General features: G+C 32.3%; 1 protein-coding gene across 2 annotated transcripts; it reads right to left on the bottom strand.

Moving 5' to 3' along the window:
• Window positions 1-96: 96 nt before the first annotated feature.
• LOC115890561 (facilitated trehalose transporter Tret1-like) lies at window positions 97-27,982 on the bottom strand. Of its 2 annotated transcripts, XM_030910831.1 has the most exons (8): window positions 27,821-27,981; window positions 27,675-27,764; window positions 17,477-17,676; window positions 12,547-12,749; window positions 12,160-12,491; window positions 10,984-11,213; window positions 7,253-7,525; window positions 97-643 (listed from the first exon to the last, which is right to left on the bottom strand). In XM_030910831.1, exons 2-8 carry the CDS (start codon window positions 27,686-27,688, stop codon window positions 276-278), a joined length of 1,620 nt encoding a protein of 539 aa, XP_030766691.1. In that variant the 5' UTR covers window positions 27,689-27,764; window positions 27,821-27,981; the 3' UTR covers window positions 97-275. The 2 variants fall into 2 exon arrangements, with proteins under 2 accessions (XP_030766691.1, XP_030766690.1); XM_030910830.1 differs by having other exon boundaries at window positions 27,675-27,982.

The following is a 27,982-nucleotide window of genomic DNA, read 5'->3' as shown; positions in this document are numbered from 1 at the left end:
TAAACATATAGGTATTTATTTAAAATCAAATTGTCAACATATTTTTTAATTACTAGTCTTAAAATTTTAAATATAAATAATTTCTGTATAAGAATATGCTTTAATAATTATATAAAAATAAGAATAGTCTGGATAAATAAAACAAAAACATTATTTACCATCTTTGCAGCATAAACTATTTAAATATATGCACAAAAATATGAATTGAAATAGTTATCACAGTACATTACTAGGTATTTAATTAAAATTACTTTTCTATTTCTACGGACTCGTATTCAAAACTTAGTATTTATTTCGTGGCTACTATCCTCATCGAAAGCTTTGTTATCCACTCCATTATCCAATTGTTTCTCGCGATTTGTCTTCACTCTGACAAAATTATGAACCTTATTGTTAAGTTTATTGCGGCCCGCAAAATGTTCAGTTATTTCGTATAATGTCTTGCCTTCTGTTTCCGGCAATAGGAAATACAGAAGTAGAAGTCCTAGCATACAGACAGCACTATAAAGCCAGAACGTGCCTGGCAAAGTAAGTGCCGATATCATGGAAAAAAATATTTTGTTGGCAAGAAACCCAAAGATATAACTCATCGCTCCTGAAAAACCGCTGGCAGTGGCTCTGATCTTGCTATAGTATACTTCACCTGAAAATAATTAGACCGTTAGTGCACGTTCGTATTGACACAACTGTTAGTCTAAGAGCTGACGACATATTTAGAAAACATATTTTAGACAAGTTAAAATTAAAAAAAATAAAGTTGATTGGAGAACTAAGGAAATAAAAAAGGAAAATAAACTGGAGAACACCCGGGCAGGGGGTTTGTAGGTATTTTGCTACTGCGCAACCCTTTATATTTGTAAAAAAATAAATCCAGAAACTATCCTTTAGGCAACTTGAAATATATTTATACTTAAATTTTAGCATCTATTTAACCTAGAAATAAGCATGCCAGACTTTTTTTTCGGTTTTAAAAAATAACCCGACCATCCCAAATATGTTTAATTATTATACCTCAAAAATATACTTTAGGCATTCTAAAATTTTTACAGCGTGTTTATTAGATAATATTAACAAATATGTGTTAATTACCAGATAAATTTTTGAAAACGGTTTTTAATACTTGCCTGACGCGAATAAAGATTTTAAATGAGCGTGATAAGAAAGTCTTATGAGTATCTATAAGCGCGAGAAAGATAGTTTATTGAGAGACGACGGCTGACGTAACAGTATTTTGGAGTACTTAAAATTTTTATAAGCACAATTTTTTTTCGGTTTCATTTCAATTATTTGCAGGCTTTTAATTCAGAGATTGTTGCAATTAAGTTACCATGTATAATTATGTATTGTTACGGATTCCGTGGGTCCACTAATTTAAACTCACGATAAAATACTTAACGAATTTATTTTTCTCACTCTATACACACAACTTATACTATTTACAACACAATTTATGCAACTACTATTACTCTAACGGTTCTGGCACCTTTGCTAATTAATTCACAATTTAAAATACGGTATTATCAAACTTCAAACTATCCCAACTACCGATAGAAGGCACGCTTCTCAGAGGCATCAGCTTCAACCCTTGCACTGAGTTAGTCCGCACCAACGATACCATAGCACCAGTGTCCACTGTCATTCGTATTCTCCTACCATTGACCTTCCCGTCGATCACCAAACTGTCAGCGGTTCTTCCTAAACTCCTAATGGAAAAAATCCTGGGGCTCTGTTCTCCCCAGTCAATACTCGCCCCTTAGTATTGACTGATTTTAGTTTTCCTGGTGCCTTCGTTCTCTGGATGATGAACGGGATCGCATTTGGACGCGGCAATCCCGTTTGATGTGGCCACTCCTGCCACATCTAGTACCTTAAGTCCTGGGATCTTCTATGGTTCTCTGCCTGAGTGTTGTTGCTACTCTTGTTCACTAGTAACTCACATAGTTTACTAAACATCTCCTCCCAACGTATGTGACAACTTCCGGACTGTTCCTCGACCGTTACCCATCTTATGCTGTGTACAGAATAGCGCCCCAGGGGCCATCATACCACCGAGGCACAATTATCCACATAGTAAAAGGATGGTAAAAGGCTTTTTTTCAGGCAAGCCAAATTATAAAATAGAAATTTTCCGACACTTTCCGACAAGTCGGATTTAACTGTCTCCGCGCTGTGGTTGTCATTTTGTGGATCTGCCCCAGCTCACCTGATGATGAGGAGTAGGGCTCCGAAACCGGTTGTGAGAGCAGGTTGATCCACATTATGACAAACACAGCGTAGAATTAAATTTCTATATCAGCAGTTAAGTGGCAAGAATCCTTATATAATTTTATTATATACCTATACTGCAAGAAATTTGTTTTCTATTTTGTTATTTAATTGTACTACATGTCTGTAGCTAGTATATATTGTCCATAATGATAATTAATTTTCAAATGACTCTGCTGGGCGCATTGGCGTAACTACAGAGGTGCTGCGGGGCACCCCCGAGAGAAATCTTGAATTTTAGGACTCTTGGCTACGTATTAATTTATATTTGCTTGTGATGTAGTAAAAATGACGTATTCTAATATTATTTAGTTATTATTATTTGGTTGTGTTCAAAAAATGTGTTAATTTTTATTTTTTTTTAGAAAATTTGTAGGTATTTAAGTAATCTACGGGTAGGTATTTAAGTATCTACGTAATCTACGGTATTTGAAATTTATTGATAAATTCCTGTAAACATTTTATTCAAAAAACGTGTTTTTTTAAATTATTTTTCATTTTTAACAAAACAAAAGCCCTAGGCCCCCCCTAGGCTCAACCCCAGGCCCACCCCAGTATAAATTGCTAGTTACGCTAATGGTCTAATGATCTAGTAACCGGTGTTGTGCCGGTATGGAGAAAGACATATTAAAAATGCTTTAGGCTGAGACAAAACCAAGTACAGTACAAGGCGGTCGTTATGTTTTATATTAAGGAAAAAAATTGGCATTGTGTTTTGTCTAGGATAAAGTTTTAAAAATATCTTACCTTTTTCGAGGAAAATTGTTAATATTTTTTATTTGCTACTCGCTTATCAAATGGTTTGTGAACTTTTACCTAATTGCAATACGAATTTTATTAAAATCCTGCATTTTCGCGGTTTATCAATAGAAACATAAAGATAATATAATTATTGCTGGGTACTTTTTGATAAAAAAAACAATGCCTTAAAAGTTCGTCGTTGCCGTCTTAGTTTCTTAGATACAGGGTGAACTTTAGACCTTATTTGTCGAGATTCGAACATTAAAGTTATTAAGAGGGGCGTGTTTGATTTTGTATTAAAAGATAATATTTATGAATTCAGAAATTCTCTAATGTTTGCCTGAGAAGCGCGATATAAGAACCAAACCAAAAGATGCTCAGCAGGGCCGGCGGAAGGGCAGGGCGACCCGGGCGACCGCCCGGGGCGCCGAATGTGAGGGGCACCACGCCAGCAACTAAAATATTTAAAAAAAATTGTTCGTGGTATTTTACTTATAACTGAAAAGCTATCAACTTTTTGTAAATAACCCTTCTTTCTATAATTCTTGTTTTTATAAATTTTCTCTAAACAAACTGTTTTGGGTCAAGAGCCAGCAAAATTGACAGTTTTAGACTGCTTGTGGGTCAAAATTGCACTTTGTCTACTACCCACACCCTTTATTTGTTAATGGCTGATCTGCCCTAAAATTATATGAGACAAATATTCATTCGCAAGAAGCTAAATAGGATCCCGATATCCTTATTATCAAAAAAAAAGCTTGTAAGTTTGCCTCATTAATGTATTAACCAGTAGTGGGAAAATATCAATCTTTTGGTGATTTTGATTGTTCTGGATTGAATATGTAGTAATACATGGTACATGGTAGCAGAATCGTAGAAATTTCTCATTAAAGCAAGACAAATGAATGCATCTCAAATCTCAAACACTGACTGATCCTCATTTTGAAGCCGACAAAACTGTATCTGATCATACCTATACTGATTCTGCACGAAATAATTGATTGTGAAAAAGAAAAGAAATTTTTCTTAAATTCTTATAGAAAAATAATGCAATTGCTTGCAACTAAATAGTAATGTTTTCAAAGATCACTTATACTTATCATTTATATACCGGGTGCGTCTCAAAACTGGCTTCACTTCCTATTTTTTCAGATGAAAAACGAGATTTGGTATGTTAGTATAAGACAAAAATTAGGATTAATTGACGTATTCAATTGTTTTTTGATCACTTCCTCTTTCACCGGAAATTAATAAACTTTTGATTTTTAAATGTCAACCTCGGTATATTTCTACTTTTATGCGATAGAAATGCATGAAATCTGAATAGAATGACATATCATAATGTGTCAACTTTTGACATTTTCGCATATGGATTATTTAAAATTATAACATACGGTTCATAACGATAATTTGACTAGAAATATCAAGTGTGCTACTAAAATTATTAGTAAAAAATTTTTTTCAAAATATGCAAATGAGCCACTTGTTCCATTTGAAATAATTGGCATATGATTAAAAATATAATTTGGGCATTTTTAACCGATCAGGACAAGACACGAAAACATTAGACGATCAAATCTATTTTCCAAGGCTCCTTGTTTAAAAAATTAGTGTTTTTAACACAGCTATGGCACTCTAGGATTGAAATTTAAAATACGATTTTTGAGCAAAATGTCAAAAGTTGACATATGATATGTCATTCTACTCAAAGTGTAATTTTCTATCGAATAAACCAGAAATATACCGACAGTGCCAATTAAAAATCAATAGTTTCGTTGAAACAGGAAGTGACCAAAACAATTGAATACGTCAATCAATCCTAATTTATGTCATATACTAACATACCAAATTTCGTTTTTTTATCTAAAAAATAAAACTTTCAAGATGCACCCGGTATAGAAAAAACAACCGCGGATTAAGGTTGAACGAAGAGAAAAATTTTGAAGTACCTTTAAGTGAAATTTTATTGTTAAAATAGCATAAATATGCTTAGTTGTTATGGTAACATGTTAAATATTGGGGGCGCCAGGTAGGGTATACGAAAAAAAATATTTGTAATGTCGATTTTTGTCAAGCTAAACATAGCATTTTGCTGTGTGTGCGCCGCAAGATAATTTTAAAACTAAAAGAAATCCGCCATAAAGTTATAGACATTTGTTACAATGATTCGGTATTAAAACTAAAAGAATTTCGGACTTTCATTGTCTTTATTTATTTTACTTTCAGTTTTAAAATTAATTTTGCTTACACGCAAAATCATCCACGCTCTTCAAAATTCGTGGGACACAAGACAGAGTGGATTTTAACAACGCAACGCAAAAATTATAGTGAGTGAAGCGATAGCCTCTAAGAGAAAAATAAAAGAGGCTCTTTTAATACATTGTATCAAATGCATGTAATTGCATGTATACATGCATCTGTAGACGTTGGTAATGTATGGCTTCTTTGATTTTAAAACACATAACATAAACAATACGTAACATAAATAAATTTGGTAGATTTCTGTCTTTATGTTATACTTCAAATGGCGTTAGCCAGGTTTAGGACTAGGATATAAAAAACCTTTTATTTCCCGTCTCGAAACCAGTTTAAAATTGCCAACGTTTCGACCTATATTCTCGTCTTTTTTAAGGTTGCATTACAGAGAAAAGAAATCCTACTTAGACTATAAAAATTCAGACACAATTCAGACACAGATTTCTTAATTTTTTATTTTTATTTTTATACCGGGCGCGTCTCACCCCTATAACTTTTTTATTTTTTCAGCTAATAAAACGAAACTTGGTATGATAGTATATGACCTAAATTAGGATTGATTGACGTATTCAACTGAGGAGGTTAAAAAAGGGGATCCAAGTCACTATTTTCTAAGTACAGATTTATGTACTTTAGGTACCAATTTATTTGGTATAAAATGGAATTAAGTAAATTCTACAGTGGCACTAAGTAGAGTAGAGTGTAGAATGTTTACTGAATTTGTTTCTATACTAAATAAATTGTTATCTGCAGGATCTAAATCTGTACTTAAATCCATTTAAACAAAAAGTCACCTTTTATTCTAAGCCCCTTAATTGTTTTTGGTCACTTTATCTCTGTCACCGGAAATGACTACAACTTTTGATTTTTAAATGGAACCCTCGGTATTTTTTTACTTTATTCGAAAGAAAGTGACACTCTGAATAGAATGACATATCATATGTCAACTTTTGACATTCTCGCTTAATAAAAAATCGTATTTTAAATATCAAACACTTGATATTTCGATTCAAATTTTCGTTATGAACCGCATCTTATAATTTTAAAATAAACCATATGCAAAATATCAAAAGTTGGCCTATCGTATTCAGAGTGATATTTCCTATCGAATAAATTAAAAATTTCATGCCGGGAGGCACGCATAGCCGCCCATGTTAAAATATGTTAATAAAAAGTTGATAGGCAGTTCTTTAGTTTCAGTAAAAGTGAATTTTCCAATTTTGGTCCGCGGTTATTTCCCTATCCGCCACCTGGGGTCGAGTTCGATTGGAGTTTGGAGTTCTCCACACTGATTTTCTCAAAAAACGGAACTACGGAAACACGGAATATCTCAAAAACTGCGACTTTGACTGATTTTGATCAAATATTATTCCTAATCTTAAATTGAAAACGGCGTTTCGCTAGCTACTGTAATTTGGAGTTACGATTTTTAAAATGTTTAACCCTTCCCATACCCCTTACCAATCCCCCACCCCCACCAAAATGTCCAGATTCTCGGGTGCCACAGTATTTTTGTGCCAAATTTGGTTAAAATCGGTATGGCGGTTATTGAGTTATCGTGTTACAGACGGACAGACAGACAGACACCATGAAAATCTCTTGTATTTAGGTCATTTATTACTCATGAAACTCATTTTGAGTAAAATTATAAAATTTTTTTTGTTGAGTTTTAATAGCCTACCATACCGGTTGGTATGGTTTGGCTAAAAATACCGAGAGTGCTGTCGTTTTGTTGTCAAAAGTTGTAGTCAGCTTCTGGTGAAACAGGAAGTGACTAAGAACAATTGAATACGTCAATCAATCCCCTAATTTATGTTTTATACTAACATACCAGATTTCGTTTTTTTTTCTATCTGAAAAATAAAAGTTATAGGGGGTGAGCCACTTCTTGAGACGCACCCGGTATAATCCCATTTATCCTGGTATATAATCCCATTATTTCCTGGGCGTAAACCTGCTCTAAAATCATTTAATAAATAAATAAATATACCTATAAGCATCCACGGCAGAATTCTAATACCACAATGAGTAAAGAATGCAGCTCCTACCAGAAACGTCAAGGGCAGCCAGCTTTGTCCTTCTACATCTAAATTCTCATCTTTTGTAACAATTTTTAGACTGTTAACATTAATTAAGTGAGCATATGTCGCTACGATAAAAAAGCAAATCCCTGTGCCCAACAGTGAAAGGAAATTCATTTTTCTTTTACCAACAAAATGCACTAACATAGAACTCAGGATACAACCAAGAGCTTCTGCGATACCTGTGGCAAAAAATAATATATTTCAATAATCAAGTTACTTAAAAAATATATGTATATCTGACTCAGAAAATCCACCTTTGTATATTGTACTCTAATAAAAGAATATTGTCAAGATCAAGGTGTATTACTGGTTGCATAACTGCATTACTGCTACATAACCAACGTGTATTGAGGAACCTATGAATTCCGCGAAAGTAAAAAGAGAATTACAGAATCTTTTAGAAAATTCCAGAAACCATCGCCAGGGGTATATAAGGCCCGCGCTTTGACAGTTGACAGTCTGGAAGTATTTTATCGTGAGTTAAATAGTGGACCCACGGAATCCGTAACAATATTATAGAGGATCCGACAAGAGCGTCGGGCAACTGTAGTCTCCTAAAATAAAACTTTTTCAGTAGATTGAGAATTAAAAATGATCATTTTTTATAATTAGAGAATTTCAAGATTTTCAACAGTTTGTTGTTTTTTTATCAACTTTCATTCTTTCCCGCATTTCGCAAAGATCTGAAATTATACTTACTGGAGAGAGCCCTACATGCGGTAAACATGGTTGATGTTTAATTACGAACAATTTTGAATTTTAAAAAATTTTGATCACCACGCACTGGTTAAAAGTCTAGTATTTAATATTTTATGACTTTAAATGATCTGCTATGGTTTTTGCACCAACCGCGGTACTGTCGATTCCATATTCTCCATCCGCCAACTACAGGAAAAGTAAAAGAGCAGCAGTCTAAACTTTATGTTGCATTCATCGATCTACCAAAAGCCTTCGGCTCTGTGAACAGAGATGCACTTTGGGCAACTATGAAAAAGTTCGGAGTACCCAGCAAATTTCTTACAGTGTGTAAAAGCCTCCATAACAACAACAAATCAAGAGTGTTATCATGGATCACTGAGCGATCCCTTCCTAACAAACACAGGCGTTAGGCAGGGATGTGTCTTTAGCGCCTCCTATTCAAATAATATATTCATGGCAGCTTTCTCCATTATAGTGGCCAGCAAACTAACTTCAGGAGAGAGGTTTGGGCATTAGATACAGATACGACAGCGCGGCGGTCTGTTCAACAAAATTCATCACAAAACATCAATACGCTGATGACAGCGCTCTACTCGTAGTTGCAAATACGTTACAGCAATTGAAAGAAATGTTGAACACATATACATGGGCATACGAGGCTTTGGTACTTAAGTTGAACATCGATAAAACTAAAAGCATGTGCACTCCCCGGAAAATCACAACAATGCTATAAAATCGGAGAAGAACTATTGGAATATTTAGTGGAATTCAATTACCTCGGCAGTTTGATTTCGGAAAAGGCCAATATCGACTCACGAAATTCAGCACAGGATTAGCAGCGCCTCAAGAACATTCTGTAAATTAAAAGATAGGGTTTTCTACAATCATGACTTGAGCACAAAACGAAACTTGCAGTGTAATTAGCAATAATACTCCGCACCATGTTTATGGAAGCGAAACCTGGGTGCCGTACCGCTGACACATGAACGCATTAAAACAAGTTGCAACAGAGACACCTTAGACAACCTCTTAAGAATAAAATAAATGGTTCCATCATGTCTCAAACGTATCGGTCCTTGAAAGCTAACTGCGAGAGTATTGAAGTCATGATTACAAAGTCCTGCTTAAGATGGCTGGTCACGTATGCAGAATGCAAGAAAACCGCATACCAAAATATCTGCTTTTTACGGTGGGCTTGTAGGACGGTAAGAGGAGGCCGGGTGGTCAACCTAAAAAGGTACAAGGATAGTGTCAAGGATGGAATTATTGGATATATAAAATAACTAAATATATTTCGTAAATAATTAATTCGATTGAAAGGAAATATAAAATAACTAAAGTTCATTGGCATTTACGCAACAAAAGTAAAGTTTTAAAAATCAAAGTTATAAGCATAATTGGCAATTGCCAAAATATTTCCTTTCAATACTACGAATATATAAAATCACCAAATCAGCACTAACGCGGTCATCGCACCGGTCATCGCACCGATAGACAATGCTGATTCGATGATTCGACGTAACGAACCAATAAATACAAAAATGGCACCTGTTGGGGGGGGCAGTCGATAGTCGAGAATTGATGTTCGATAAGGTCGCGGTCGAGATTCCGGCATTGACGTTACACTACCCTGACACTACCCCTGAGCCAGTGATGATGTTCGTCCATAAATATAATATGTAAGTACATATTTAGTTTTATAATTATTTCATTATTCGATTTCATTATTAAATTAATTAAAATAATTATTAAATTGAATCATCTGTCTTATTCCGCTATGCTCCTAGTCATAACCCACAAAATGGGGTGTGACAATATTTTCCACGAAAACTTAAAGGGAATTTTAAAGGGAAACAAGCAGAATGAGTGGGAAGAAGCAGCACACAATAGAACGGAATGGAAAAGAATTATAAAGTCAGTTAACAGCGACAACTAAAAAGTAAAAAGGCAACAAAACAATGAGATTTTTGAATGTCTGGAGTGCGGTAGACAGATAACATCACGTATCGGGCTTTTTAGTCACAGAAAAGCTCTTATGAGTAAAGGCAGTATGTATGTATGTAATATCAAAGAAAACTAGATAAAATCAAGAAAAACATAAGTTTTCAAATTAAATCTTAAATAACTTAAAAACGATTTATTTTAGGTATAGGAACATTTATAGTCAAAAAGTAACGAATGGAAAAACGAATTGAAAAGCAAATATTGTGAAATAAAAAAAGTGGGTTGAAAAAATTATTTAATATAATTTTTTAATCGCTTAATTCCATGACAGCTACCGTCATTATTATATGTCATTTGAACAATTTAATTTTTGAAATAGATAGCCACATGTCTTCTCTTTATGTCACAGTGGCTGTGGTAATCACTAAATTTTTTTGACAGGTAGTTTTTTTCGTCCAAAAATTTTAAATATTTTTTTTTCTCAAAAACGGTTAATGTTAGGTATAGAGTGTTTAACATCAATATTCGTAGAATTTTACAGAGAATTTAAGTATGTAATAATTAAATGAATGTCATTTAAAATAAGAAAGTTGTTGTCAACTTCCGGTATTTCCGGAAGTGCCGTCATATTGAAAATATTTTTAATCGATAGATCTCGTTGCAAAACAAAGATGTACAAAAAATCTCTAGATATTGTGGTTCTCTAGAAACTTCTAATGCACGCTCAGCCTGGGACACCCTGTATATATAATGTTCGAAGTACTGTGCTGTTGTGTGTTTCATACTTTCTTCAATACTTCTTATATTACTATTCTTATTTGAACGGCTTGTATGAAAACAATTTATTGAGAATGTTTATTACGTTAAAGTAAACAACTCATTTCATGGTTCATCCATCATGGTTTTTCCCATCAATGTACGATTTTATCAATATTAATAAGAAACACGAGGTGGATTTTCTTAAAAGAAAAAAAAATAAACAAGATATATTTACCAAGAATAATTGTAGCATAGTACTTATCTATGGGAGCCTTTAAAGTGGCAAATATGTTAACTGCATACGTCTGAAGAGTGGTCATCCCTGAAAAATGGCCCAAGGCAAACGTGAGCGACACCAAACTAAATGGCCACAGAAACGGTTTCTTAGTGTACATGGTCAAATTTTGTTTTGCTTTTTTTAATTTCTCTATAAAGCCCCTGTTTTCAGCAGAGAACGTATTTCGGCTGAAAATAAATATTAAACAAAGTACAATCAATCCCAAATTATACAGGGTGGTCCGAACTGTATTCCGGAAACTTCGGCAGCATATTATGCAGATTAAAATAAGTAAAAAAGTTCGTATAAACGTATGTCCTAAAATGTTTAGTTTCGGAGATACAGGGTGTGGAAGTTTCATTTTATTTCGATTTTTTCCAAATAACTTAAGAAGTAACGTCAATATTTGGATGAAAATTGGTGTCTGGGAGTTTTTTGACATAAGAAATTTGATTTTCATATCAATATGACTCCTACTTGTAGGGGCCGCCACCTACATTTGCTTTAACCGGTTTGAAGAGTAATAACTTTTCGTCCATACCTGTATAAAACTACTGAAGTAAAGAAATATACATTAACAACTTTTTTACATAAAAAAGGTCTCTTGGTAAAAATCGCTACGAGTAATGGTTCTCGAGATATTTGAAATTGAAATTATCAATACCTGTCATCATTGACAAATTAAGCATGTTGACTAAATAGTTATTAGACTGAAATCTAAATTTAAAATATTTTTGTGCCAAAAGTTCAACAGAAACTGTTTTATCATCATTTTTTCGCAGAAAAATAATTTATGATTAATTTAGAAAAATAAAAATTTATTATTTCAGTCAAATAATTCTATTCAACGTGTGCTTATTTTTTGTCAATAATGACATGTATTGACTATTTCCATTTTAAATATCTTGAGACGGGTTAGTCGTAGCGATTTTTACCAAGAGACATTTTTTTACGTAAAAGTCATGGAAATATATATTTTTTTAGTCAGTAGTTTTATACAGGTACGGACGAAAATTTATTACTCTTTAAAACTTGTAACTCTCTTAATTTATTACTCTTTAAAACTTACAATGGCACATATTTTCTGAAACACCCTGTATAAGTTAATTAACTTTCTTAGATATTTTTTGATACCTTGTGCCACTTTTCTTCAGCTGTTCACACAACTCCTTGAATTCATGTTCTACTTCTTCTATTTCCAACCATCCCCTTAACCAAGCAGTGCTTTTCTGGGCTTCTTCGAATCTATTTTTAGAAATCAGCCAATATGGACTTTCCGGAACAAAAAACAAGCACACACATGACAAAATTGGCACTATACAGCTTACCAGAGCTACCGTTCGCCAATCCATAAAAGTGCCCAGTAAAAACTCTATCAGAATTCCGGCAATGATAGCGACTGTGGAAGTAGAGGCCAACACCCCTCGTAGATTCGGTGTAGTAACTTCAGCTAAATACGTTAGTGTCTAAAAAAAAGAAGAAAATCTCAAGTACTTCATAAAAAAAATTCAGGTAGCTTACCGGTGCTTCTAGAAGACCCCCTGTTAAGCCTGTCAAACATAAAGCAAAAAATACTTCCCAAGAGTGTGAGGCAAAATGGAAAAGTAACCACGAAGCTAGAAAAGGAAGCGTAAAAATCTGCATAGCTTTCCGGCGACCTATTGGTTGGGTAGCGATTCCCGAAAACAGGCAGCCTAATGGAACAACTAAAAAATTGGCAGATCCTGTAATGTAACGATAAAAAAAATAATCACGAATTATTATTAATCGTTAGTATTTATTTTATTTTTTTTTCTTTTATTAGATTTGTTATGTTTATTATATTAGATTTGATTTCAATGTCAATGTGACTCCCACATATTGTTGCGGACTCAGCTCTTGTACTAATATTCCCCGCCCCCATTCGAGAACCATTGGAAAACGCCAGAAAGACAGAGACGGCTGCTAAGAAAATACCAGTAAAATCTAGACAATCTCTCTGTTTCTCTCGTCTACAGGATGTTTCAAAAAACATGTGCCATCTCTCGGGGGGAGATTCCTCACGTAAAAATAGGATTTATTTTTCATATCAACATAGGTCCGATTCTGCTTCGTTTCGTAGCTTAATAAATTCTTAATATTTTTTCGATTTTTTATAATTTTCTTCCAAGTTCTTTTAGGGATTTCAATAAAGTTTTGAGGGTAAAAGTTACTATAAGTGCTACATATTTTAATCACAGATAACATATAATCTGTGATTTTAATGTTAGAAAAATGTAGATAAATTTATCAGGGACGTGCATATGGAATTATTTTATTTTAAATTATCACTAGAATATTTAAAAAAAAAAGTTTACGCCACTGACTTATTACTCTTGTTAGCGAAATAATATAAGCAATTTAATGCCGATTAAAAGTTGTCTCTTGATATTTTGTCAATTTCGGCCTCCTTGATGAGATGCACACTTGATCCAGGTTTATTTTTAACTCTATGGATCCAGGTCTAATAGTAACCTTTCAAAAATTTTAATATTATTAACTTGCGAAAGTTTTAAATAAGTACTCATCGATTCCTCATCAAAAAATATGAAAAAAGTTCCTATATACATGGCTATGAAAATACCGTGGATTATAAGCCGATAAATGGTAGACCGCTAGTTAGTCACTGATGTTTTATAGTGTTTTACTATATTGTAATTAATAATATTAGACAATGATTAAAACTAAATATTCTTGTGTAACCTTCGAGGAATATCCGGTGTTTAACCATAGTAAATTTTTGTTATTTTTAATATAAAGTGGCGCGTTTTTTTTAAATATTCCAGTGATAACCCATATGCACGTCCCTGATGAATTTATCCACACTTTTTTAGCATTAAAATATGTAGCACTTATAGTAAGTTATACTTATACTAACCTCAAAATTTCATTCGAATCACTAAAAGTACTTGGAAGTAAATTATAATAAATGGAAAGATTATTAAGATTTTAACACCCTGTAGCTACGAAACAAAACAGAATTCGACCTAAGTTGATATAAAAAATAAATCTTATTTTTACGTGAGGAATATCCCCACGAGAGATGGCAGATGTTTTTTGAAACACCCTGTATCAACCGAGGCTTGTGCAAAGAAGAAATAGAGAAAAAAAAGATCAGAGTCGGTATTGTGCTCGCGCCTTTTAAAATAAATTCAAATAAATCCGTTTTAGATAAATGGTTGTAAATAAGTTTGTAAATAGTTCTTTAAGTGTTTTATCATTATTGTTTTATTACTTAGTGTAAAATAAATAATTGTGCAATAAATTAGACTTTTTGTCCACACGGAACCGACGAAAAACGTAATAATATGTTTGAACTCTTTTGAAGAGTAACAATAATTTTTGCCCGTACCTGTATAAAACTAATGAGTGAAAAAAATATTATTATTTATTTTTTAAATTAATCTTATTTTTTCTCTAGAAAAAATATGATAAATCCATTTCTGTTGCAAAAACTTTCTAGTCAACATATTTGTTTTTTATCAATAATGACACGTATTGACTATTTCCATTTCAAATATTTTGAGAAAGGTTGCTAGTAGCGATTTTTACTAAGATATCTTTTTTACGTAAAAAATGAGTGAAAATGAGGGTATATTTTTCTATTCTCATTAGTTTTATACGGGTACGGACGAAAAATTATTATACAGGGCGTCAAAAACAAGGCTACAGACAAAAATAAAACAAAAAGTTCCTAAACATATGCCCTAAAATGCTTCCGGAAGAAGTTACAGCCCTCGGAGTGTTAAATAAAAATGATGTATTTTGTTTATTTTTAAGAATACCGATTTTCTTGAAATTTGGTACTCTTCCACACATTTTAATGCCAAAGCAACTGGCGGTAATGAAAATTTCCGTAACAGTCCTGAAAGGGTACTGCCATTAGGGTAGAGAGTACTATTGGTGGTATTTCTTTTATCCTTATAAACACAGTAAGCTAGAACTATTTTACCTAAAACAGTAAGGTAAGTTCATTCATCAAAACAGGTGCTCTTGGTTTAGTTCGAAAAGGTGAACGGTTTTCAAGATATTTGCGTTTCCTGATTTCGCATTTTTAGACATACATTTATACGAACTTCTTTACTCATTTTTAGCTGTAGAATATGTTGCCGAATTTTTCCCAATACAATTCGGACCACCCTGTATATACAGGGTGAATCTTAAATAAGTGCAAATATTTTAGAAGAGGTACATTTCAACCTCAGGAACACGTCTACGAGGGTTTTTTCGCAAAAAAAAGATGTTGAAAATCGTGCATTTTCTTTTAAATTATCCTGTATATTTTAGAAAACTTTTTACAACTCCCTGTCCACCGCATAATTTCTTATTATTCACGATATTACTACCATAATTATTACGGCTTTACACTATGGTTACGGTTACGGCACTAAAATTCTATGCGAATACAGACAAAATCCGTTGGCTCTCAATTTTTTTCTAGAATAAATCTTTTTTTTTTGTAATTTTCAAACTTAAATAACTCGGTTATTTTATAAGAAAATATAATTCTTTTATCGAGATCTACTAGCCTTGAAAACATTTACACTTATTTAAGACTCACCCTGTACAAGGTGGTGCCTCTCATACGCCGTAGAAGCTCCAAGGAGAACGGTAGTTTATATCGAAGTGAAATTTTGCCAGCATACGTAAGTTAACCGAAAGCATTTTATAAAAATATATAGAATTATACAGGGTGTCCCCCAAAAAAGTTACACATCAAAGTTGTGTTTTTTCTAATAGAACACCTTATATATTAATTGATTTTCGCATTCTAGGAAAAAAATAAAGGTGAGCTTTATTAAAGAAGCATATACCTAAAATATAAGGATTTTGACATATTTCACATTTTGTGAAAATGAAGAGTAAATTTTAAATTTCGATAACAGCTACCTAAATTTTAGTTGACCTTGTATAGCCTGATATTTAATTACAATAACCATTGTATCTTAAACCAAATTGAAATTTGACCCGAAAAGTTATATAGGGTGAGACAAAATTAATATGGAACATCAGTCACTTTTAATAGCAAGTTACTCCTTTATTTTAAATGGAACACCCAGTATGTTTTTCCGGTATTCAATGGGGAATTTATATATCTTCAAAATATTATTGGTTACCTATCCCTCAGACAAAGATTTTCCTAGATATTTTAATTTTTATGATTTTGCGTCAGTAGATCTTTATTATTTGAAAAAATCTAGGGGGGTGGCTATGTGATATACCTTTCGTTAATTTACCAAAAATTAAAGATTTTAGAGTAAAATACTCAACGGTAAAAAAGATACACGTTTAGAATATATTTTAATTATTACAGAATTAAAACTAGATCAAAAGGATCTTCTCATTTTAAATGGCGTATGTGGAATTGTGCCTCGAAAAGCAGCTACAATAATTTCTCCCATGTTGTCGACAATAGTTGGTCGAGTTTTGTAAACACTTGTCTTTAACATATATCCCCATAAAAAAAACAGACTAGATAAAACCGAGCATTTAAGTATTCTATTAATTGGTGAACCAATAGAATCATATCAATTCTTTTTGATGTAGGATAAGTGTGCATTTTCGGCGAATTTCTGAGAATTTATTTTTGTTTTAACTGACACAAAATGATAACTAGTTGTTAAAGTTGGACTAATTAGACAGCTATGTTAAAGTAACGTCAGCTATATCACAGCCACTTAGATTTTATCAAATAATAAAGATCAACTCAGATGAAATTCATGTAAATGAAAATATCTAGGAAAATCTTTGTCTGTGGAGTAGGCAACCTTAACCTTAATAGTATTTTGAAGAGACATGTATTCTCCATTCAATATCGGAATAATATACTGGGTGTTCCATTTAAAATAAAAGAGTAACATGCTTTTAAAGGTGACCAATGTTCAATATTAATTTTGTCTCACCCTGTATAACTTTTTGGATCAAGTTTCAATTTGATTTAAAGTACAATAGTTAATTTAACTACATATTAGAGTATACCGGGTAAATTCCAATTTAGCTAGCTTTTATTCTAATTTAATATTTTTAGAAAATATTAAATATCTCAAAAGCCGTACATTTTAGTCATATACTTCTCTAATAAAACTCGCCTTACTTTTTCTCCCAGAATCCGAAAATCAATTAATATATAGGGTGGTCCATTACAAAAAAGACAACTTTGATATGTAACTTTTTTTGGGGACACCCTGTAGAACTCTCTATATTTTTATAAAGTGCCCTGAATTAACCTACATATGCTCACAAAACTTCATTTCAATACCAAATGTCGTTCTTCTTGTAGCCTCCGCGGCGTATGAGAGGCGCCACCCTGTATATGAAAATATATATATTGGTTTTAATCTGAGCTTTCAATGGAGCTCAAAAAGACTAAAAATTTAAGTAATTAGACATTTCTTTGTTTTATAAAAATTAACATTTGATTAATTAAGCTTACCAATCCAAGAGATTGCTTCCGTTCCTAAAACAATTTTTTCTTTCGGATTCCCACCTGACAGGTTTGGAATTAAAATAGTGGGAAATCCAATAGTCATTCCATACGCTAGCAGTAAACTATTTTTAACTGTTACGGCTATAATTTGTGGTAATATTCGTCTTAATGTTGTTACATCTCTACTGGAATTTTCCGGCGATTTACTGAAACAAACGAAATCATGTTATATTAAAGTATTCAATGACCATTGATTTATCAAATAAATCACCATATTAAAATAAATTTAAAAAACATAGGTATATTTTTAAAATTAATTTTGTTATATAGTTCCCGCTAGTGATGGGCATTACGATTCTTTTTAGTGAATCGAATCACACAAGTCGCCACAACATTCGAACAACGATCGAATCAATATGAGAAATTGAATCGACTCCTACAATTCGTTCGTTTGAACATACCACTGCACAATTTACGTTTCATAAAAACAAGAATCGTAACACTACCGGCGATAATCTAGTCGGACAATTACTTAAGGGACCAGGAAAAGAAATATACATACATTCTTTCATTTGTTTTTCAATGCTGTATGGCTTTGACGTAATTGGATTGATTATTTTACCAGTAATATTAAATTATCAATCCAATTCATATATATATATCTACTATTTACTTTAGACCGACATTTAATGGTTTATAGTCGGTAGTATTATTTTAACAAAAATATTAACGCGAAAATTAAATACCTTACAGATACTCCCGTACTAAGCACAGTATAAATAAAGTTTTTTTTTTGTAAATAACTTTCTTATCGTTTGCATTTTATGTTTTATGCCCATGATGTTTGTTTAGGGCTTTTGTTCAAGTCTAATGGTGGGTTCATACAGCCAAATAAAATAAAATAAGAATAAAATAAAATAAAATAAGAAAGTTGATTATATGGGATACCGTACATGCGTTCATACAGCCAAATAAAATAACAAATAAAATAAAAAGTCTTTATCTTTTAACTTCTTGTTTTATTTTATGTGAAAACGGCTTTGCGCACGCTTAATTCTAACCTACAAATATTTTCAGTTTGGATTTAATTTATTTTTTAATTTCACATAAGTAAAATGTATAATATAGTAGGCAAGGAATAAATAAATATACTATAAATAGTAAAATTACTATAAACAATCGTAAAAGTTAACTTTTATCCAGCCTCATCGTACTGCGCATCAGCAAATATATATTTCGTATTTTATTTTATTTGCCTGTATGAACGCACACAAATAAGAATTCCTTATTTCTTATTTTATTTTATTCTTATTTTATTTTATTTGGCTGTATGAACCCACCTTAAATATTGGTGCCTCAACCTATATGGTGCCAAGCCTATATGTATAACCGCCACGCCGCGCCGTAGAAACGAACGATCGCATTGTGATCCGATTCAATTCTCACGACTCCTTTTTACGGCTCATCGTTCAAATCTTAAGGATCCGTGCTGGCCACGATTCAATTGAATGCACCGTATCGTAACCAATGAATCAATTCTCACGACTCTTTGAACGAACAATCGCATTGTAATCCGATTCAATTATTACGACTCTTTTTTACGGCTCATCGTTAGAATGTTATGAATCCGTGCTACGATTCAATCGAACGAACCGTATTCTAAGCAGTCAATCAAATCTCACGGTTCATTTTTAATACTCGTTCAAATGAACGACTCGTTCAATCTTCGCCCGCCTCTAGTTCCCGCATCTAAAGAAGAACCCACCACGTCGTCAACTAGGGGTCGTCATTTTCTTGACAACTTCTTGATCTTGTTTTAGAAATTATTTTTAGTTTTCAAGGCAAGACAAGAAATTACTTCTCAAGATCAAGATTTCTTGACAAGAAATAAAGAAAATCTTGAAATCTCTTGAAAATATAAAATAAAAAAGAAATACTGATTTACTTAGGTATTTGTATAATATATGAATATCCATTAATTGATGGATAAAAAGATTATTAAGCAAAAAATATTTGTACGAAGCGGTACTTTGTCGGATGTCCAATGTCCAAAGTTGACATAAGTACGTCCAAAGTCGGATGTCCAAAGTTGGCATACTGTGGGCCAAATTAAATTGGAATCTTTTTTTATACCTAATAATTTTTTAATTTTTAAATGTTTTTTTTTTTTAATTTTTTGGATATATTATGGCCTACGATATTAGAATAAAAAACTTTGCAAAGCGGCTCTACTTCAGTGGCATACAGACTTTTTGAATTAACGTAAAACTTTTAAAATAAAAAAAAAATACATTTTAATGTACGCTACTGAAGTAGAGTAGCTTTTATCATTGTTGTTTTGACGGTTTATGTCAGTAGTAGTATTATCACCGTCACTACTGTCAAAGTCACTAATTAAACTTCTACGTCCAGGTGTCTGAGGTGGTAGGTATTCTGAACCAGATTCACAATTACGAATGGCTGAGATTTGCTGCTCAACGAACCATCACAATCACTCATTTTAATGTTAGATAATAATAATAATTAACAAAATTATGTAAATCTGATGATTTTGGCTACTGTAGTATAATGAGCCCAAAGTTTTTGAATTTATTGAACATTAGATGCCTGACCATCGATTTTACGCATAAAGCAAAAACATTATATTAACCAATCTCACCGCGACTTTTAAACAGGGGGTTCCCCTTTAATAAACGAATTTTAAACGGGGGTTCCTCTTTTGTCAAGATATCAAGAAATTTCAAGATTTCTTGAATCAAGACAAGAAATCAACAAGAAATGGTCAAGACAAGATTTTGTTTAAACAAGAAGTGGCCAAAAACAATTGAATAGGTACGTCAATTAATCCCAATTTTTTTTATACATCGTGGTCCGAACTGTATTCCGGAAACTTCGACAGCATATTCTGCAGATGAACATAAATAAAAAAGTTCGTATAAATGTATGTCCTAAAATACTTAGTTTTGGAGATACAGGGTGTAGAAGTTTCATTTTTATTTCGATTTTTTCCATATAATTTCTGAAGTAACGTCAATATTTGGAAGAAAATTGATGTCTGTGAGTTTTTGACATGAGAAATTTGATTTTGATGTCAATATGACTCCTCAGGGAGCGCCACCTACATGCGTTTAAACTGGTTTGAAGAGTTATAACTTTTCATCTGTACCTGTATAAAACTACTGAGTGAAAAAATGTACATTTCCGTGATTTTTTGCGGAAACAATATCTCTTGGTAAAAATCGCTACGAGCAACCGTTCTCAAGATATTTAGAATGGAAATAGTCAATACATATCATTATTCACAAAAAAATAAACACGTTGAGTAGGTATAATTATTTGACTGAAATAATAAATTTGGGAAATTTTTATTTTTTAAAATTAATCATAAATTTTTCTGCGAAAAAATGATAAAACAGTGTCTGTTGAACTTTTGACACAAAAACATTTCAAATTTATGATTTCAGTGTGATAACTGTTTAGTCAACATGTTTAATTTATGTCAATGATGACAGGTATTGATAATTTTGATTCCAAATATCTCGAGAACCATTTTTCCTAGTCATTTTTACCAAGAGACCTCTTTTACGTAAAAAACGTCGTAAATGTATATTTTTCACTCCATAATTTTATACAGGTATGGACGAAAAGTTATTGCTCTTCAAAACAGTTAAAACACATGTAGGTAGCGCCCTCTACAAGTAGGAGTCATACTGACATCAAAATCAAATTTCTCATGTCAGAAAACACCCGGGCACCAATTTTCATCCAAATATTGATAGGAAAATTTGAAAAATTATTTGAAAAAAATCAAAATAAAAATGAAACTTCTACACCCTGTATCTCCGAAACTAAGCATTTAATTTTTATCACCATAATTTATCTGCAGAATATGCTGCCGAAGTTTCCGGAATACAGTTCGGACCACCCTGTATACTAACATACCAAATTTCGGTTTTTTTTGTCTGAAAAAATAAAAATATTATAGGGATGAGCCACTTTTCAGACGCACCCGGTATATATTTTAGTTTGTTCTTCAGTGATTTCTGTTTCAGTGGGAATACCCTGGCTTTTCTCCATAAATAAACTTTTCACAAAGTTATTGAGATAATGTAAAATATATGTGCTTTATAAAAAAATATTTATTTTTTATTCGTACCTCCAACAACAGTAGCAACAAGTTTAAAGATCTAAATATTTTTTGTAAAAGATAGCTTATCTAAGGCATTTGCTACAATAGGCATATTGTGTAAAGTAGCAGACAACTAGGAACTTTTATAATGGATCAATAATTATATTGCATTCGAGACGAAGATATCGCAAGTTAAAGAACAAAACATATGTAGGACATAAATTAACATATCTATCTACATATACCGGGCGCGTCTCAAAAGTTGCTCACCCCTATAACTTTTTCATTTTTTCAGATAAAAAACGAGATTTGGTATGTTAGTATAATATCAGGTGCGTCTCAAAAGTGGCTTACCACTATAACTAGATTTGGTATGTTAGTATACGACATAAATTATGATTGATTCACCTATTCAATTGTTTTTGGTCACTTCCTGTTTCACCAGAAATGACTACAACTTTTGATTTTTAAATGACACCCTCGGTATTTTTTTTTACTTTATCCGATAGAATATGACACTCTGAATAGAAGGACAACTTTTGATGAATAGAATGTCAACTTTTGACATTTTCGCATATGGTTTATTTCAATAGTAACATGCGGTTCATAACGACGCAATTTGACTCGAAATACCAAGTGTGTGGTACCAAATTATTGGTAAAAAAACGCTTTTTCCAATTATGCTAATGAGCCATCCTTGTTCCATTTGAAAAAATTGAGATATGATTAAAAATACAATTTGGGCATCTTTTAACCGGCCAGGAGAAGATACAAAAAACATCAGACGGTCAAATCTATTTTTCCAAGGCTCTTTGATAAAAAGTTAGTATTTTTCACACAGCCATGGCACTCTAGATTGAAATTTAAAATACAATTTACTTTTAAGCGAAAATGCCAAAAGTTGACATATGATATGTCATTCTGTTCAGAGTGTTATTTTCTACCGAATAAAGTAAAAATATGCCGAGGGTACAATTTAAAAGTCAAAATTTGTAGTAATTTCCGGTGAAACAGGAAATGACCAAAAACAATAAAATTGAATACGTCAATCAGTCCTAATTGATGTCATATACTAACATACCAAATCTCGGTATTTTATCTAAAAAAAATAAAAAAATTATAGAGGTGAGCCACTTTTGAGACTCAGCTGGTATGATATAAATTAGGATTGATTGACGTATTCGATTGTTTTCGGTAACTTACTGTTTTACCGGAAATTACTATCTATAACTTTTGGTTATTAAATGGCACCCTCGGTATTTTTTTGTTACTTTATTCGATAGAAAATGACACTCTGAATAGAATGACATATCATATGTCAACTTTTAATATTCTCGCTTTAATCGTATTTTAAATTTCAATCTAGAGTGCCATGGCTGTGTTAAAAACAATAATTTTTAATCAAGGAGCCTCGGAAAAATAGATCGTCTAATATTTTCAGTGCCTTGTTCTGGCCGGTTAAAAGATGGCAAAAAATTTTTTAATCATATCTATTTTTTTCAAATGGAACGCCACCTTAGAATATTTGGAAAAAGTATTTTTTTCGAATAATTTGATAGTATACACTTGGTATTTCAAAAATGTCAGTAATTGACATATGATATGTCATTCTTTTTAGAGTGTCATTTGCTATTGAATAAGGTATAACAATAACCAGGGTACCATTTAAAAATCAAAAGTTGTAGTCATTTCCGGTGAGAAAGGAAGTGACCGAAAACAATTGAATAGGTCAATTAATCCTAATTTATGTCATATACATGTTAGTATGTCCTAATCTCGTTTTTTATATGAAAAAATAAAAAAGTTATAGGGGTTTTTAGTCACTTTTGAGGCGCATCCTGTATGTATAAAAAGGGAATACCAGACCCAACTAACATTTATAGTGGCAGATACGTAACTGCTACTATCAAAGCCGCTACAAAGTGGGCGGTGACCATCGGCGGCTACGTCGTATATCCGTAGCTGCTAAGTAATTGCGACCAAAATCGGGAAAGATTTTGAGTAGCCGGGTAGTGTCTTGGGTAGTTTTTGCCACTAAAAGAGTTACTATGATGTATTACTATAAAGTAGCCTATTGGTGAATGCGACTTATCCGTTACGAAGCTGCCTAGTCGCGGGTTCGTGGCAGCCAAGTGTTATCCACCGACATGTGGAACTTTCGTTAAACAGTTGAACTTTATTCGCAGCGACCTCTTCATGCAATTTCACATTTCATAAAAATAAATGTCATGATGGAAAATAATTATGGAAGCCATTATTATTTTTTCGTTATTTACCGTGCGATTTTAACGCCTTTTTTAGGAAAATTCCAGAACGCAATCAACTTTACTGAATAACATAGTGGGTTTATATAACAAAATTTTCGAGCGCCTCTCAAAATATTTCAAATTATTATATTATTTGCAATAGAAACTCATGCTTGTAATTACAAAATAATAATAATTTGCTTGAAACCGGTTTAAAATAATAGTCCACCGTCAGAAATAACAGAATAACTAAGGAAAAAAGCTTTAATCTAGGTATATTTAGCTTAAAAACGCATAATGTTTGAGCCACTTGGCTGTTCTTCTAAAAATTCATGAAAAAAATATGGCCGTTTAATCCGAAAAATACTTATATAGTTCCATATGCTTCCACAAAGTACCGGGAACAATAACATATTAGGCCAACCCTACCTGTTTGGACCATTAAAATCTTCAGATTGATAAAGTGACAATTGTAGCTATCCAAAGGCGACTTTATAGAAACAATAACTTTTTTGGAACTACATGGTCAACGATTCTTTGGAACCATAAAGTGATTTTTACAAGAAAGTTCCCTGCGCCACCAAATTGCCACTTAATTGGAGCGTTGCTACACCGATCGCGGTGGTGGCGACTATACATTCCATTGGTGCCACTATAACGTTCCGCCTTGTTCTTTGAAGTTATTTTTACTTATTGTGCATTTTCTATTATTAGTGTTTCTATATTATTCAGAGCTACATGAGGTATAGAGTATTTTAACGCCCACTCTGTTAGCTCTTGTTTTATATTGTTGTTGGTTCTCAAATTAGTTCTCTTCTGAGATTCAGTTTCAGATGAACTAACACTTCTACAGAAACAGCTTCAAAAATGTCTCAGTCACTACCTGATTTATGATGTTCATCAGTAGGATTATAGAAAGATGTTGTTTTTGTTTCTGATGTTGATGGCATCGGCTCGCAGTGATTTCTTTTGTTTAATTCTTTGGTAGAAAGTACTAGAATATCTAAATTTCTTTTTATTCACCTTTGGTATTTAAAAAATTTTAATAATGCTTAAAAGCAAGTAAAAGAAAACACTAAAACAGAGCAGCACACGATGCAATCTGAGGCAATTACATTTATTAGGGTATATTAAGTTACGGTCACTATAAAGTAGCCGTTTTTGACCACCGTGACTTTTTAGTGGCAATGTATGAGCGACGGCTACTTTATAATGACCTAGGAAGGTAGCAGTAACCATTTTGCTACTTTCAATGCTACTATAAATTAGAAGTAACTAAGTGTCGTGGCCGCGACTACCCCGTAACTTAAATTGTTACTATAAAGTAACAAAAACTTAATGGAGGCATTATGGTAGCACTTGTTGGTAACCCCTACTTTGAAAAGTTACTATAAAGTTTTAGGTCTTTTATGGTGTCATATTCGAAGATTCGGGTAGTTCCAGCCACTTCTTTACATTACATGTTTGCGACTTGCAATCGGGGTGTTTATTTTCCACTTTTGTGGTAGCCAGGGACTAACAGGTCACTCTCGAAATATACTTCAAAGTGACTATTCCTTATAGAGTAACATTTTAAATGGCAGAGTGGGTCTAGGAATCATACTTTAGGGGCAGTGACATTTTAGAAAGGACTGGGAACTATATTTGCTAGTTGGGGAGTGATTAGGAGATCTCAAAAATTATATGAACGATTGACTTGAAATTTGGCATAAGACTCTTTTAGTTGGCGTATAAGTACAGGCATTAAGAACGTATTATATACAAATCCTTTCCAAAATCCATGGTATTTCATTTTTTATGATTATTCAGCAAATTTATATATTCCCATAAAAAATGAAGAAAAGATGTTTAAAAGCACCTATTAGCAATATATCAGAAAATATAAGGAAAAATATCAGTGACAGTTTTGGTCACGAAAAAGTCTTTACAAAATGATACCGTTTTATTGCATCAAATACAAGCCAAATTTGTATCAATTTTCGCAGCCAGAACTGAAATTGGACGTATTCGGATGAATCAACTTTTAATCAGTTTAGAACCCCAAAATCTGACCTCAAAGCTACATACAAAATTTCGTTATTTATTCAACTTAAGAACTCAATAATTTCTTATAAATTAACAGATTTTAATTTAATAAGTGTAGTCAAGATTAAACCAACATAAAGTTCAAAAGCAGTAATGACAAAAGTTTCAAACATGTTGCATTATGATTATGACATTTCTGAGACAATTATTATTATCGCACAAACGTGATGCGTGTGCTATAGTAGGCATTTTTTTCAAAAGTGACTCACACTTCAAAAAATCGAGATTTGGTATGTTAGTATATGATATAAATTAGGATTGATTGACGTATTCAATTGTTTTCGATCATTTCCTGTTTCATGGGAAATTACTACAAATTTTGATATTTAAATGGCACCCTCGGTATTTTGTTACTTTATTCGATAGAAAATGACACTCTGAATAGAAGTCGGCCTCTGTATCTCACAAATTATCAGCTAATTTGAAAATCTAAAAATACTACCAGATAGCCCTAAGAAAGTGGCTATGAGAATGTGCAATTAGTTTTTTGATTTTCTAAAAACTAACGACAGGAAAAAATAAAATTGAGTTTCAAAAAAATCCGTTTTTTCCAAAAAACTCAGCAATCCTTGAAATTTTTAAAACTTTTTTGATGGCATTTTGGTGAACATTCCAAGGCGCAACTTTCCCCTAATTTAACCATCTTCGTATCTATTAGAGTTACCGAGATACCAATGCTCGTACCTCGAATTTGTAGCACCTTGTATATGTTTACCAATCATATTAAAATTTAATTATGAATTAATATAATCGAGTTTATCGAACTTTTTTTAATCAATCTATTAATTGGCCACAGCTCTCAGAACTATTAAGTTATGCGATACATCATTCCTATCCATTATAATTTATAGGGAGCGCCCTTGCAAGCGCGTATACCTATGATTATTTATATTACCCTCTATGATTGTGTTACAATTTATTCTTTGTTATTATCTTTACATTTCATTTTGTAAAAAAAATATCAAGAAATTTTCGATACTATACCGGGTGCGTCTCAAAAATGGCTCACCCCTATAACTTTTTTTTATTTTTTCAGATAAAAAATCGAGATTTGGTATGGTAGTATATGACTTAAATTAGGATTAATTGACGGTATTCAATTGTTTTCTGTCACTTCCTGTTTCACCGGAAATGACTACAATTTTTGATTTTTAAATGGCACCCACGGTATTTTTTTACTTTATTCGATAGAAAATGACATTCTGAATAGAGAGTGTACAGTAAAATACAATTTTTTAAGCGCGAATGTCAACTTTTGACATTCGCACTTAATAAAAAATTGTATTTTATATTTCAATCTAGAGTGCCATGGCTACTTAAAAGCATTAATTTTATCTATTTAATCATATCTCAATTTTTTCAAATGGAACGAGAGTGGCTTATTAGCATATTTGGAAAAAGCGTTTTTTTACGAATAATTTATTACCACACACTTTGTTATGAACCGTATAATTGAATTAAAGAACAAATATTGGTGCTACTAAAAAATAAACTGCTAAATATATTTTTATTTATTTATAATCTCCGTCTTTAAATGATTAACCTATGAAGTAGCTGTAGGTATGTGATTTTATGTTAGCAAAGACTTGAAGGCGAAAGGCGATTGAAATAAAAATTCAATCAAGGTAGCATACATAAAATATGCATTCAACAGTATTACTTAATAGCAATAAAATTCCATTAGTATAAGAAAATATTGTCATTATTTTAACAAATAGATTGGTTCATCAAATTAGTAGCTTACCTTTCGTTTGTCATAATTAAGTTGTAATTATCAGCTTTCTCCAAAATTATTAAGAATCCTACACCTGCACACAAACTATTTCTTGTAACACTATAATATAATCACCACATTATTGTTTAAAATGTAAGCCATCCGATGTCGCTAACCTAATAAAATAATTTGAATATAATGTTCCATGAATGGAATTGTTCGCTTTCGCGCGTCGAAGACTGCACTGAAGGTTTTTATTTTTAAATAGCGAGAGATGGTATTGTAGCTTGTGGTAGTTCCCTTCAACTTTTGACGCTATTGGGTGGTATTGGCCTCAA

This window comes from Sitophilus oryzae, unplaced genomic scaffold, assembly GCF_002938485.1.
Source record: "Sitophilus oryzae breed Bouriz unplaced genomic scaffold, Soryzae_2.0 scaffold_882_pilon_pilon, whole genome shotgun sequence".
Taxonomy (NCBI): Eukaryota; Metazoa; Arthropoda; class Insecta; order Coleoptera; family Curculionidae; genus Sitophilus; species Sitophilus oryzae.
This window is presented reverse-complemented; position numbering and strand designations above follow the sequence as displayed.